At 52.6% G+C, this 14,868-nt stretch overlaps 1 protein-coding gene across 1 annotated transcript in view; it reads left to right on the forward strand.

The window, feature by feature from the left end:
• Positions 1 to 3,847: 3,847 nt before the first annotated feature.
• The window catches only part of PKDCC (protein kinase domain containing, cytoplasmic), a 36,244-nt gene continuing 25,223 nt past the window's right edge, over positions 3,848 to 14,868 (forward strand). The window contains exon 1 of the mRNA XM_071427077.1: positions 3,848 to 4,909. Coding sequence (XP_071283178.1) covers positions 4,259 to 4,909 — 651 coding nt within the window. The 5' untranslated portion in view covers positions 3,848 to 4,258. The remainder of the gene's footprint in view (positions 4,910 to 14,868) is intronic.

Raw genomic sequence — 14,868 nt, forward strand, 5'->3', positions numbered from 1 at the left:
GTGAAAAGGCATGCAGTCTGTAGATTCTGTTTTCAAGAGACTTCTGGCCTCATGTCTGAGGTTGGACTTTACAAAAAACTCTTCTTCCACATCAGCAGCCAGAATAGATGGCCAGGAATTCAGAAGGTTATGATGCAATCTAAAATTTAAAATAAACTTAATTCCTTAAGTGTCAAAGAGGAATCATGTGAGCATGGGACAGTTCTGAAAGAACAAGGTTCCTCAGCAGAAACTGAATTATTCCAGCTGCAAGCTTCCACTTGTGCTTTTTTAAGTGAGATCTTGAAGTTACCTATGCTTGAAAATGTGAGACTTCTTTTTTGGGGGCCTGGAGTCAAAATCCCTTGAGGCCAACAGGGAGACTCACTTGAAGATGCCTGCAGGTGAGAGTAAAACAGAGATAATGGAGCTCAGCATAGCAAATTTCTTTGACTCCATAGAGAAGTAATGCCCAAGCGTTGGGCTGGGAGCAGAAGGGCACAGGAGCTTGGGATTTGAGGTGGCTCCTGGTTGGGTTTGGAGGCAACTCCCAACTGTCTTTCCCATCACTCATTCCTGAAGCACAAGCTTTGCCTGCAGAATGGCCATGGCTCCTGCAGCAACAAAATTATTTCCCCAGGGAGAAGCCAATGTATTGCCACGATCTTAATCTTATTTAGTGTGGTAGCATGGTTTTAATTTTTCCGTGTTTGATCTCTCAGCTCGAGGAATATTGATAGAAATAGGGGCTGTGAGGATTAAATAAAGAGCAGCTTGTTGCATATGAAAAAATACCCCTCAGTCCTCACTTTCTCCGCGGTGATTCAGCTTTTCCAACAGCGCTGCCGAGATAAAAGGCTCGCATGTGAGCAGAAGTGTTAGCAAGGGCTGTAATGCTTTCAGCGCAGCCTCTTGCAAAAGGGCCTTGGCTGCGGGAGCAGATCCCGCCTGCTCCCAAACCTCCTCCCGCGGCGGGGCGGCGCTGGGCGCGCAGCACAGGCTGCTGTGCCCTTCTCGCTCGCTGATGGCTTCAGCGGAGCTCTGCTGATGCAGCCGTGTCGTTCTGCCTGGCCGGCGGATGGAGGAGGCGGATCGCGCCTCCCCGCGCAACCGGGCCGGGCCGGGCCGGGCCGTGCCCCCGCCCCGGCATCGCCCCGGCACCGCCGCCCTAATCAGTGGCAGGCCCCAGGCGCGGGGTAATTAGAAACATCGAAGGGGCTTTCTATCTTTTGAAATCTGTCTCTCAACATCAAAGTGCTGCGCGCAAGTCGTCCTCCAGAGGCCGGCTCCCATATCCAAATGAGTGATGTATTTCATGGTATCTGTCGGAAAGGATATAATGAAGAAAACCGGCTTTGAGACCGAGCATGATGTGAAAAACAGGTGACCCGCCGTTGCGGAGCATCTGTTTTGCAGTCCGGTTGTGTTCCTGTAAACTGCGCAAACACGGAGGGTGCGCAGTCCCGGGGATGCTCACGGGAGAAGCCCCCGTGTCGCTGCGGACCCTCTTCCTCCCGGCCTGCAAGGGACGCGGGCACTGCCCCCGCCTCGGGAGATGCGCACCTCCTTCAAACACTGCTGCGGGTACCGTGCGAGGTGCACGGCAAAGCAAGATCTCTCTTCTCTCCGCGCTGGCCCTGCCGGCGCCTTCAGCCGCCCCCACGGGGCTGCAGCATCCCCAGGGCCACACTCCGCTCTCATTGCGGGCACGGCCCCTCGGAGAAGCCGGCTCCTCGCTCCATGAGCCCGCTGGCCTCGGGTTACCCCCGGTATGGCCTGTAAACAATATTCCAAACGATCCCAGGGCCACCCCCTCTATGGGCTTGCACAAGCGCTCCGCCTGAGCGCGGCTATATTCTGACTCTTATCTGTGCAATAATAAAAAGTGTTGGCTCGTATCAACCAAGCCGTAAATCCAGCCGAGCGTGCACGTTTCAAAGGCACGGACAAATCGCCGTGATTTCCCCGGAGGACGGCGGGCAGCGGGAGGAGCGCACCGCTGGCCCCTCCGCGCTGGCTTGGCTGCAGCGCTGGGTGTGGGTAAGAATGCCCCGAGTACCTCCAGGAGCCCTCGGCCCTGCCAGGGGCCGGCGGAGGAAGGGCTGGGCAGCGGGGGAGGGCCGGTGCGTTCAGATCTCTCGCACCTACCGCGGGAAGGCATCCCGAGCCTCCCGCCGCCTGCGGGGGCTGGGGGGATCCCGCTGAAAACAGGGAGGGCTGCAGGTGTCGCAACGTCTTTGGAAATACATTTCCTGCCGTTGTGAACGCCTTTACTTTGGAAAGAAACCCATAGAAACGGCCTGCTATCCGTGAAAATCCCACTTTTAGCAGCGGGAATGGGCTGCCTCTGGAGGGTAAAACGCTGCTCCCGATAGGTAAGAACAGAAACGATGAAGGAAAGGAAAAAAAAACCCCAACCCCCAAAAAGAAAAAAAAAAGAAGACCCGAACCCCCAACCAACCAAAAATCCCACCCTATCTATAAACGCTTCCCCCCGAGCCGTGGCGCTCACCCGCGGGCAGGGCAGGTGGCACCGCCCCGGCGGGCGGAGCGAGTACCGCGGGGCAGCGCGCAGCGGGATGCGGCAGCGGCGCGCCCGCGGAGGCTGGGCTGCGCGCCCGGGAGCCTGCTGTCCCTTCGGGGGCAGACAGCCCTCCCTTCCTACAGCTGTTATTTTTATTTTAATTGGTGATTACGCTCCCTCCCGTCACTTTTCCGCCGTGGTTGGTGCCAGGCTGGGGAGTCCCGCGGGGATGGGGCACCCGGTCCGGCAGCAGCCCGAGCCTCTGCCCGCCCCGTGTGCGGGGCCGCGGGTGGGCCGTGCTCCCGGTGCCTGCGGAGGGCTCTCGGGAAGCGGCGACAGAAAGGCTCCGAGGCGGCTGGAGAGGCGGTCGGTCTCCACATCCCCTGCCGAGGCTGCCTCCTCCCGGTCTCGCCGCTGCCTCCGGTCCCCAGGCGCTTCCCCGCGGGTCTGGGCGCCGGCAGCGGACGGGCGGAGTCTGAGGGCTGAGTTACCCCGAGCTCCGTTTTTTGTCAGTGCTGGAGAAAAGGCTGACGATCACTGATCGCTAGTTCCCGGGAACCGCGGCTGCTGTTTTGGTTTTCTTTTTCAATTTTTTTTTTCCCCTACGGTCTCTCCGATGTGTATTACCGAAATGTCTCGTCCCTTTCCCTTATTGGAAATGATTTCCCACTTCTATTGTGGTGAACTTTGCCTCGCCTGACTCTTTACAGCTTTTCTCTTGTTGATGATCTCTCCTTTGTGGAAGTTTCGCGGGCTGATTGTATTTGTTAATTAGTTGCTAACAGCATCGTAATGTGGGCTTGATGGATAACCATGTCATTAGCGCTTACCCCTGCAATTCACATTTCCAACGGGGCATGGGCTACCCCCTGCCGAGCCCGTGATTTGTGGCTGTTCTTTCCCGTGGGTGACACGCAGCCCCATCCCCTCTCCGCTCTCCTCCGGGCGGTGCCTCCAGCCTGCAATTTTCACTCCGAATGACGAACCCGCAGCTCCGGGCTGCAGCCGCCTCCTTTCGCTTTATTTTGGTGCGGAAAAGACATCGAACCCCTGTCCTTTGTGTGGTGGTACGTGGATGCTCGTACAACACACCCCCCAAAGCCCTCGGCTGCCGGGGAGGGGGATAAGGGCATCCCGCCCAAACCGCTGCCGGCGCGACTTTCCCCGGGCTGCGCGGCCACGCGTGGGAAGAGCCACAGGCACAGAGCTCCCTCCGTCCCCGCCCGGCGGCAGCGCCCGGGGCCCGCCCTGCCCGGTAGCGCCCGCCGGGGGGGTCCGCCCGCCCGTCCCGCCCCTCTCCGCGCCTTCCCCGCCGGGGGGCTCGGCCGAGCCTGGGAGATGTAGTCCCGGCTCCCGGGCTCGCCGGCGGCCGGCGGGGCTGCTGCGGGGGACTACGTTTCCCAGGCCCCCCTGCTGCTCGGCCGGGCCGCGGGAAGGGCCGGGCTGTCAATCAGCGCGCGTCGGCGGGGGCAGCGGGACCGGGATCCCCCCGCCCGCCCGCCCCGTGTCCCGCTAATAATAAGTGCTTCAGAGCCTTAAAAGCAGGGAGGCAAGTGTCATGCGGGCGCGTCGTAAGGGGCTGAGCTCCGGCTGAACGCCCGGGGCCGTTTTGCCGCCGGCATAGCCGGGAGAGGGGGGGAAAAAAAGGGGGAGAAAAAAAAAGGAGAAAAAAAAAAAAGCCTCGGAGCTGGTTCCCGGGGAAGGGGGGAGAGGAGAGAAGCCCGAAAGGCTGGACAAGCCGTCAGCGAAGTGGCGATGAGGCGCAGGAAGACGGCGGTGGCGGCCGGCTGCTGCCTCGCCTTCCTGCTGGGCACCCTGCTCAACCTCCTCTTCATTCCCGGCGGCTCCGAGCACCCGCCGCCGCCCCGCGAGGAGCTGCCGCCCCCCTCCCCGCCCGGCGCCCCCCTCTACCCGCCGGAGGAGGAGATCGGCGGCGGCCAGGCCGCCCTGGCGCGGCAGATCCGCGAGCGCTACGAGGAGGTGCTGCGCTACCGGCAGCACCGGGCGGCGGCGGCGGCGGGGCGGCGGCCGCTGCGGCCGCGGGAGCGGCGCCTGATGGACCTGGCGCCGCCGCGCACCTCGGCGGAGCAGCCGGGGCCGCGGGGCCGAGCGGCGGCGGGGCCGTGGGCCGAGCTCTCCCTGGAGCCGCCGCTGCTGGGCTGCCGCGACATCCGCGATGTCAGCGGCGTGCAGTACCTGGGCTCGGGCTACACCAAGGCGGTCTACAAGGCGGTCCTGAACCGCACGCTGGCCGTGGCCCTGAAGGCGGTGGACTTCGGCGGGCACGACATCGCCCACTGCGTGCGGCAGTTCTCCGCCCTGGGGGACTGCTACCGCCTCGCCGCCTACAAGATCGTCAAGGAGATGATCCTGCTGCAGCGGCTGCGCCACGCCAATGTCCTGCAGGTACGCGGGTCCGGCCGCCGAGCCCCGCCGGGGCGGGTGGGTCGCGCTGCTTTTCCCCGGCGCTCTCAGTCCCGCCGCGGGCAACCTGTCGGAGCTGCCGCCGCCACTCCCGGCGTGCGCGGGGAGCCGGCCGGCACCGTGCCGGGGAGCTCCCGAGCGTTCGCACACACACCTCCGTCCCCCGTTCCGTGGGCAGCCGCACCCCCTTCGGCAGGAGCGGCGAGGGTCGCGGTCGCCGGGGCAGATGTCCCTGTCCCCGGCACGGCGGTCCCGTACCTCCCGTCCCCATCGCGTGTCAGCGGGAAGGCGCGTCCATGGGCGTTTTCCGCTGGCAGCGGCGGTGCTCACCCCCCGGCGACAAGTGAATCGCCCCGGGCCCGGGGCAAGGCCGGGAGCGGTGCGGGATGCGGCGCGTTCCCCCTCCTGCCCGGCATCCCCCCGCGGCGGCCGGCTCTGCGGCTTGCGCTCTGATCCCGCTTCCTCGTAAACAAAACGAATATTGAAGTGAGGAAAGGGGCGAGGGGGAGGCTGAGGAAGGACTCGGAAATGCACAAACACCCCCCGAATGCGGGAAATAAAGGCCGGCTTGAATGCAAGCGCCGCTGGCTCCGGTACCCCCGGAGAGAAGGCAGCGGTGGGATCACCCCTGGCAGGCTCTGCTGGGACTCCCGGCGGGCTCAGCTGGATCCGCGCAGCCCCGGCACACGGGTCAGCCCAGGGGGCTCTCCAGGACAGGCCGGGTGGGAGCCCTGCTGGCCCGTGCGCCGGCACCGCGGCACTTGCCAGAAGGGGCTGCATTGTAGGGCTGTTACACATCAGCATGAATCTCAGCGGGTCCATTTGGATGTAAATGCTGGTATGGAAATTCCTATTGCGTTTCGCATAGCATGAGCGTTGCAGTAGAATAAAAAATGAACGTTAGACCAGACGGTCTCACAGTAGGTGCTTTTTGAACTGAATCGGGTAAAGGAGTTTTGTGTTTCTTCTTCAGCAGCTGCAGCAGGAGTACCAGCTCCCCCACGAGAACTTCAGATCCCAGCGATCAAAGCTCTCGAGTTTCATAAATTGTTCAAAGAAAGGCTAGTCATGATTTATCCACTACAAGAAAATAGATATTAACCAACCTTCCTTCCTTCCTTCCTTCCTTCCTTCCTTCCTTCCTTCCTTCCTTCCTTCCTTCCTTCCTTTTTCCTCTGTGGGGCCAGGTCTTAACTATAATGCATAGGGAGAACAGCATCTCACAAACTACAAAACCCTGCACTCCTAGGAAGGATATTAGTTGTTCCTCTTAAGCTGTGATGAATTCTTTTTGGAAAAGCCATGCTTCAGTGCAGCCATCAGTATTGGTTGCTCTGAGAGGATTTTGTTTCCCCTCCCAAGACTGGTTTTGTTTTGATTTTTAAATTTTTTTTTGGTGTAAGCGAGTTGGCCAGTGTGTGTTTTTTAAAGTTGAGTCATTTTGGTAGGCACTAGCATTTCTTTCTCGTTTTACTCATGTGTAGTTTTCTTCTCTGGAAGGATTAATTTGGAGCCATCCTTCTCATGAAAAGGAAGTGGGGTGTGCTGTCTGTCCCCGCAGGTGCGGGCGGGGGGTCTCTGGAAGCGCTGCCGAAGTTGCCCGGCGCCCTGCTTCCCCCCACAGCAAACCTTGGAGGAGCCGCAGGAATTACCTTCTCCGGTTCGGGATGATGTGGAGGAGCCACAGTAATTCACTTCTCCGGTCCGGGATGTCAGGTGGACTCCGAGCGGGGGAAGTGCAGGCGAGATGCACGGCGTCCCATGGCAGGGGGCCGGGCCAGGAGGAGCTGCAGGATGAGCAGGCACTTCCACCAGCGCCAGGGGAAACACGCCCAGCCGCCGTGCTGGGAAAATGCTTTCATGGGCAAAAATCCCGTCTGTTAGTTAAGGCTTCATATTTACATGCCACCCCATTTAAAAATAGATTACGCTTAAAGCAGAAACATGTTTTCAGATTCGTTCCGATTTTCTCATTTTGTTTCCTTTCGCCTGTCCTCCTGCTGCAGCATCCCCCGCGGTGCTGCCAGGCCGGCAGGAGAGGCAGGAGAGCCCCGCAGCCCCGGACGTGCCCCATTTGTCGTTTAATGCCCCGCGTTGTGGGGGCGCACGGGGCCAAGGAGCTGCGGCCTGAGTCAGGGCCAAACGTGCGATAAGGCATTACCTTGAAGGGAGACGGTAAATATCGACCTGACAGGCGCTCTTTGGACACTGTCGGGACAGCGCTCCGGGCCAGGAGCAAGTCTCCGGTGTCATGCAGGAGTCGTGGAATCGATGTGGAAAATGGGGCACCAGGGAATAACAACATGAAATATATTGGTTATGCCTCTGTTAAAATTTCACACAGGACAGGATCGGCCGACTTCATGTTTTTTAACTTGTTTTCAGCAATAGCCGGCCCCGGGCTTAGAATTCACTGTCCAGGGTTTGCTGCCGAGGCAGAGGAATCAGTTCAAAAGCCGGCGTCTTCTCCTTTCTCTGGCTTTTGACAGGCGCTTCAGCTCCCATTGGAACAGGAGGACCGCACTGGCTACAGACGCCAAAGGCGCTGTTCCACATCTGGGTCAGCGAGGCCCGGGAGCTTCCCTGCCTTTGCTCCTTACCTCTGTTTTGCTCCTTTTCCCCCCTCCCCGGCGGTTCCCGGCATACCCAAACACGATCCGGCTGCTATAAATAGCAGGAAGGACGTGCCACCCTCCTGTCACCGTGCCGTGCCGTGCCGGGGAGGGCAGGGCTGGCGGCAGCCCCGGCTGGGCAGCGGGGAGCCGGGAGGGATGGGGCAGGGCGGCGGCGCTCACCGGGGCGCTCCTCGGCGGCCGCCCGGCGCTGGAGGCGAGCGGGAGCTCCTCTTCCTCCGCCTCCCCACGCCGCGGGCGTGGGCGGGAGCGACCCCGGGGAGGCGGCCACGCAGGCGGCCGGCAGCCGCCCTGCCTCCGCTGGAGCCCTCCCGGGTATCCCCGGCCCCGGTCAGGGCCTGGTGGCTGTGAGTGCCTTCATGAGTTTCTTTTGCTGAAAATAAAGTTTCGTGTCGGTTCAGTCCTAGGAAAGGGGGTTTTCCTGTAAATCTCTGGCAGCTGACAGCCTGAAGTGTAGTTTGTAAGATAACAGGCTTGTTCTTTACTGTCTCAGCAGTTCTCATTCTGGCCTGTCTCTTGTCAAAATCAGCTTTTTTTTTTTTACTTTTTTTTTTTTTTTTTTTTTTTGTAGCCATCCTTTTAAAAAGACTTGATTGTTGTACGATATATGATAGAGGGGAAAAGAGCTCTTTCCAGAAAGTACCAGTGCCTTTAGACAACATGCTGACATATCCACCGTACCCTCCGCCCGGGGAAGGAGCCAGATGTGTCAGCTCTGGCAGATGTGGTGAATCAAGTCTAGCAAAAGAAACACGGAAAACTAGCAAGAGGAAGAGTGGTTTCACATTAGGCAATGCTGAGGCGAGAGCAGCTTGCCTTCCTGTTTTTATTTCCATGCTCTGCTCCGTCACTTGCACGGAGGGGCAGCGCTGGGCCGTCGCTCCCCCTTGCCCCCGCCGTCTGGGGCTGCCCGAGGCTCCCTGGGGCGGCAGCCGCTGGGAAGGGCAGGTGCAGGCTGCAGTGGAAATGTATTTGCTTTGGAGCGGCGGAGAGAGGGGTAGTTCATTAAAGTTGATTTTATAATGAAGGGCACTGGGGAAGAGGGGGAACTGGGTCACTGATTTGTTGTAACAGAGGATTTAGCGGCCCGCTAATTGCTTTGCAGTCGCTCTGTCGAATGCAGTGCCCGATCTCTTCCTTTCACTCCGTGCTGCGATTTCTTTTCTTGCAGAGTTCAAATGCTGCTGTCTGAATCCTGGCTTCCTGAGCATTTTAGTGGGGGAGATGATTTAGAGTGCTTTAATTCCTCCCTGCCCATATTTGAGGAAGAAAAGAAAATCAAACCATTTGCAGTTAATTTCAAACAACGAGCACAATTGTAGTGACACAAAGGCAATGTTTGATTTACTGTAATAATGTAATTATAGCCCTGGAATATCAGAATTAAGGGTGGTGCCATTCTTTCTTCGTCTTTGCATTGCTGAAGAGAAGGGAGGGCAGGTCTGAAACTGCAGACGTTTGAAAAGTGCAAGTTTATTTCTGTGACAACTATTTATCAGCACTTTCAGTGTGAGTTTACAATGATTCATTTAAGAAGAAGCTACCACTCTCTTTTTAAAAACACACACACGAAAGCTCAGGGATAAGGCTTGGCTTTGTCTGATGCTGGTGGAAGACACTTAGCTACTAACAGCACCAATGGCTTGCTGGCTGCCCAGATGAGGCCAGTTCATTTGGCTTATTTAGCTTTAGTGTGAAGTTAAAGTGTGTAGTTGAAATACTGAGGTGGCGTCTGCACTAGAAAAGTCACCATCCAAATATCAAAACAGTTTCTATATGAATTGGGTCAGTTAGCTCTATTGTATTTGTAGCTGATTTTTTAAAAATGGTCATGATTTACAGGGAGAATATTTGTCTCTTGCAAAATTAGTTGATTAAAATAGACTGCAAATAATACATCACTTACTGCTGACAAGTAGATTTAAGATGTGCTAGCCGATCACAATATTTTTAAATACCCATTTTTAAACAGGATTTTCTTTTCTTTACATGTGATAATTAAGAGATTTTTTTACCCTGATGGTTTCCCTATACATATGCATAGCCAACGGGATAGGGCAGTTTTAATTTCAATGCGAGAATTAAAATAATAAAGGTTTGTATACGGTTTGCTTATTCCAGGTGGAAGTAGACAATCTTTCCAAGTGTGAAGAGAGTCAATATACAATTAATTTCTAGTGCAAACTTATTTGCATAGGGATTGTATGGAGTCTTGAAGGTCTGGTCCTTCACCATCCCTCTTGCAGGAATCTACTGTTGTTTTCACAGAAGGCAGGGGGGAAGGGGAGATTGTGCTATTGTGGAAATAGCTACTCAGGGACCTCTTCCCTGTTGCCAGCGGGTGGGCATTGAATGGCTTTTGTGGTGGCAGTAGTGCAGGATTCCCAGCAACCAGTCCTATCCTTGTCTGGCTGGAGTTTGGCCATCAGGACTCTGGGAACTCCTGACCTGAGGAAAGTGCTGCACTCGCTGATAGCAGCTGGTGGGAGTCTATGTGGAGAATTTGTCATTCTTAATTTTTGGATGGGGCAGCAGAGGTTCCCAGGTCTTGGGGATCAAATCTTTAAAAACCAAGTGCCTAATGAGATTTAACCTTTGAGGCTGGAGCTGGATGGACTCTGACAATGCACCCCAGATACAGGACTGCTGCATGCAGGAAGGTCATGTTAGACTGGGAGTGTTTTTCTAAATTACCTCAGTTGATCTGCTCTTGGGACATATTTCTTAAAGATGGGTGAGGCCACCACATGGTGCAAGACTAGGCTGATAGGGGCTGTTTAACTGGTGTTGGGATCAGAGGAACCTCAGCTCCCAGACAGATGAGCCTGTCATATCTTGACAGGGGAGCTTGGCATCTCTTGCTGGCCACCTCCCTCCTCTGGAAGTTGCTGCCACCACCACTGCCCGGGGAGCTGTGATGGAGTGGCTCCTTTGCCCCAGTCAATCTATTGCTTGACGTTATTGTAGGTGCACCTTGAAGGAGATGAGGTATTTAGCTCTCTTGGGCACCCTTGGAGATGGTTAGTGGTGGTCGCGGAAGGTGTTGGGATGGGCATTCATGTGGTGAGACAAAAAAGCAGGCAGTGCCACCTACTGCTGGCTCGGCAGAGACATCTGCTGCTGCTAACAGATGTCCCCACAGCCCCAAGGAGCCCGGGCTGGAGTGGAGAAGGGCAGGCAGAGCAGACAGATGCGGTTTGGCGAGGAAAGAAGAATTACACAAAGTGCTTCTTTATTGTGAGACTGCTTCCCAAAAGGCCCAGATGTTATCCTGCACTTTTAAGAGTGAAGAAAGGATCTGTTAACAAGAACTCCAGAGCTGCTGGAAGCATAGAGCTGATACAATTGCAACCCCACTCTTAACTGTTCCTGTCCCTGGAAGGCAAGCTGCACATCTTGATGCTGAAGTCACCAAATAGTATTTTTTTTTCCCATTGAATTCCTTGGGATGGCAGAGGGTGTTGAACTTGCAAAGTTGCTGGCAGGAATGACTTTCCATAAGGCACATGTCATCACATAAGTTAGAAGGGCTACATTGTCCCTCCTTTTAAAAGTAGCATTCATAAAACTAATCCCAATCATTTGTTGAATGATTTCTATGGTTGTTTCTCAGTTTTATGTGCCACGTAAATCACTCCAGAAGACTGGTTTGAATTTCTGCCTCCTTTATGGGAGTTGATGACTTGCAACCTCATCCAGTTTCTTTGAGGAGAGCCCAGCACTGCTTCTTCTGCTCAGTGGCTTGGAGAGATCAGTGGTCACCACAGGATGCTGTGGGTATGATCAAGTTCTCCCTTGCTGCTTGCCATTTTTCATGGGAGCAACAATGGATGAACGAGGTCATTCTGGGCTGTCAATATTCTGGCCTGGAATTAGTTATGACCAGGACAGAATTGCAGAGGGAAGCACATGGTTTTGATAACTTATCCTTTCATTCCCCCTGTTTAGGATAGCTAGGTAAATCTCTTCTCCCTGGCATCCAGTGATAAGGCACATGGGAATATTTCAAAGCTGCCCTGGAGAAGGTTGAGACCTAACACTCAGGAAGGTGGTCAAACACTGGAACAGGCTTCCTCGAGAGGTGGGCAATGCCCCAAGCCTATGAGTGTTAAGGAAGCATTTGAACAATGCCCTCAATAACATCCTTTAACTTTTAGTCAGCCCTGAAATGCTCAGGAAGTTGGACTACATGATTTCCTGTCCCTTCCAACTGACCAGCGGAAATATCCTATCCAATCCTATCCCCGAATTGGATCATTGTGGCCCTTTTGCACATGCTCTGTCCTCTCGTTGCAGCTATGTTTGGGAAGGGCAGGCAGGGATGTGGTGGTTGGCCAGGGAGGAGGAGAGAACCCCTGGAGGGGGACACCAGGGCTGGCATAGCTCTGCTCCTCTGTCCTTCTGCTCTCTGCATGGACACAGTGTTGGTGGATTCAGGCATCAGCTCAGGCCGTGCTTGGAAGTGTTGCAGGCCTGGTTTGTGAAGTGTCTGTGTCAAATATGCAAGCTGGGCTTTTAGAAAGATGTTTTTTATTGATTTTTGTGTCAACACAGTCATCTGATGGTTCAGGTAGATGCCCCATGACATCTAACTTCTGTTGCCATTTTTTCATTTGAGTGATGGCCGTGAAAAACTTGACAAGAACTAGTTCTCACAGGCACTCTGCTAATATTAATATTGACTCTTGACTAATTTTAAAGGACTTGTTATTTTTCATCACACTCAGCTAAACTGCTCAGTTTGGGTAACAGACACCAGACATGGGTATTTTATATTGTTTTAGGCCAAATTTGGAACAAGTTAGTTTGGATAGACTTGCCTTTTTCTTGGACTGTGAAGCTGCAGATAGACTCCAAGCTTATTTTAAAGCTTGCCATGATAAAGTTCAAAATGACTCATACCTAAGAAAGAAAAATTATACAGATGGCTTTATAATAATGAATCCAAGACAAGCATTTCTGAACATGTGATGCACAGAGGTTATTTGACAGTTTTGTAACGCAAAATCATGTCATGACAAAGGGTTAAAGTTGTGGTGCAGTGGAACTGAGTGCCATGGCTGTGAATGGAGGTCAGGGGAGCTTCTGATCTGGCTATTTACAAGATAATGAACTATGCCTCCAGTGATATCAGCCTGTTTCCATTGAAATCATGGTTGTATGAGTGATCCATTTGTCTTCCCTGGAAGGCTTTACAAGAGTAGGCTGCTTGAGTGACTAAATATTTGCAGGGTTGGGCCTTGAGCTTGTGCAGTGCAATGCAAATTCAAAGTGCTGTAAATGTTTTTAGTAGAAGAATTTTCCACTTCAGAGTATAAGGAAAGCAGGGAGAGTAAAAGGGAGATAAAGTTACTAAATCATAAGATTATAGCCAACATAATATGTGTCTGAGCAGCAGGTATGTATGGATATGTATACACACATATACCTCTAAAATATATGGAGATGTCTGTGGACCTTTATGGATATAGCAACAGATATGAGTAAATACACATAGTGCTCTGTTTCTGAGTACTACATTCCAATTTTTCTATTAATAAAAATGTTTAGTAACATGTTTAGTAATAGTGCCAGGAACGAGATTCTTGTACCTTTTAGTTCTCCTGGAGTTTAGTGCTAATCATGATAATACATTTATAAATAAAGCCTAGGCAGAGCTGTGAATTTAGAGTTTAATATTTGAATTACCCACTACTTTCTCTCGGTTCCAAAATCCAGCAGACAAAAATCCCACCTCACAGCTGTCAGGACACAGTTTGGGTCTCACTCTCAAAAGGTTCTGCATGGTGCTGGGGATGTTTTGTGTGAGTCTTTTTCCTGTGAAACTCAGCACTTTGCAGGACTTGATTGCTGGATCTCTATAGGAGAAAATCAATTTACTTGTCAAACACCATCTTATGTACTCTATAGCAGGAAAATGGGCATTGGATTGATCTTTAGTAAATTTAGGCATTGAGTTCCCTGCATTTTCCAGGTTCCCTGCATGTTACAGGTTTGCATGTGCTTTTGGGCTGATTGGCAATATATAAAAATATTTAGTATGTATTTTAAAAAAATATCAAACATTTAAAAATACACATGCAAATATTGCGTGTATACGTTAGATAGAACAGGAATATACATATATGTCATATATACAAAAATATGTGTATATATGTGCTTGTGTGTGTATGTATGTATGTATATCTATAGATGTATGTACCATCAGCAAGGAGGGGAAATTTTAAAAACACAAGTGATTAATAAACCTTAAAGTGACTGAAATGTCTCAAATCATGTATTGGTAAATCATAGCTGTATCAGGCTGTGCTGGGATTTCTGCTCTTGCAGGGATGTACTGTCTGAGTGCTTCAAGGATGAAAAGTGAATCCAAGGACTTCTTGCCTAAAAATATTATATTAACTTAGCAATAAAGTAGCAAGAGCTTCTAAAATATGCTGTCCTGGTTTTGAACCATAGCAGCTTTAGCAAATAGCTCATAGAAAGGCCAGTAGGAGCTTTTTATTTCCCCTGGGCACCAACACACTACAAAATACAATCTCAACACAACCAGTTTTGATTAAGCAACTTTGTCCCCATGTATTTCTGAAAAGAAAGGCTGTGTCAAGTGTTGACTACTGTCACTCTTCGTACATGTGAGATTGTATTTCATGGCACTTTTCTATTGTGGGCAGAAGCTGGGTCCTACTGTAGTCAAAATTAAAAGAGAATAGCAGTCCAAATTGAAAGAGAAGAGAGTTAGGTTTCTGAAATTTACTTCTGGTGCAATGCAGTTGAGCCTGTCACTTATATTACAGCTGGTAGCAGTGGGCTTGAAGTGCACATTCCAGGACTCACAGAAATCTCACGTTCACTAAAGAAAAAAGGGGGAAATTGCCAGTTTTTGTGGTTATAGAGAGAGAAGAATATTCACAACGTGTTGTAATTTTTAGGGAAATTGTATGATGTGTGCGGGGGTGTTTTGCCCTCCAGCAGTCCTGCCTCAGCCTGGCAGCAGAGCTGAGCTGAGCCAGCAGAGCCCCAGCTGGGGAAAGTGGCTGCAGACCTGTTTGGAAAAGGCAGGTCCTACTGTTTGTGACTGAGCAACCTCCACAAAGGAAATGTGACACTTTGGCAATGGTTCTATTTTGACATTTATTTTTTGGAAAGTCCAGCTGGGGTGTCTACACCAATGCAGGAGGGCTCATCGTTCACACAGACTTACCCTGCTGATGACAGCTTAATAAGCTTCTTCTTTTTGTGTTTTTATTCAGTAAGCTTGTTGGCTTTTGTGTAGAGGCTGACCTCTGCTTTTGCCCTCCCCTGCTG

The sequence above is a fragment of the Agelaius tricolor genome, unplaced genomic scaffold, assembly GCF_023055355.1.
Source record: "Agelaius tricolor isolate 1412-34295 unplaced genomic scaffold, bAgeTri1.0.p SCAF_1, whole genome shotgun sequence".
Classification (NCBI taxonomy): domain Eukaryota; kingdom Metazoa; phylum Chordata; class Aves; order Passeriformes; family Icteridae; genus Agelaius; species Agelaius tricolor.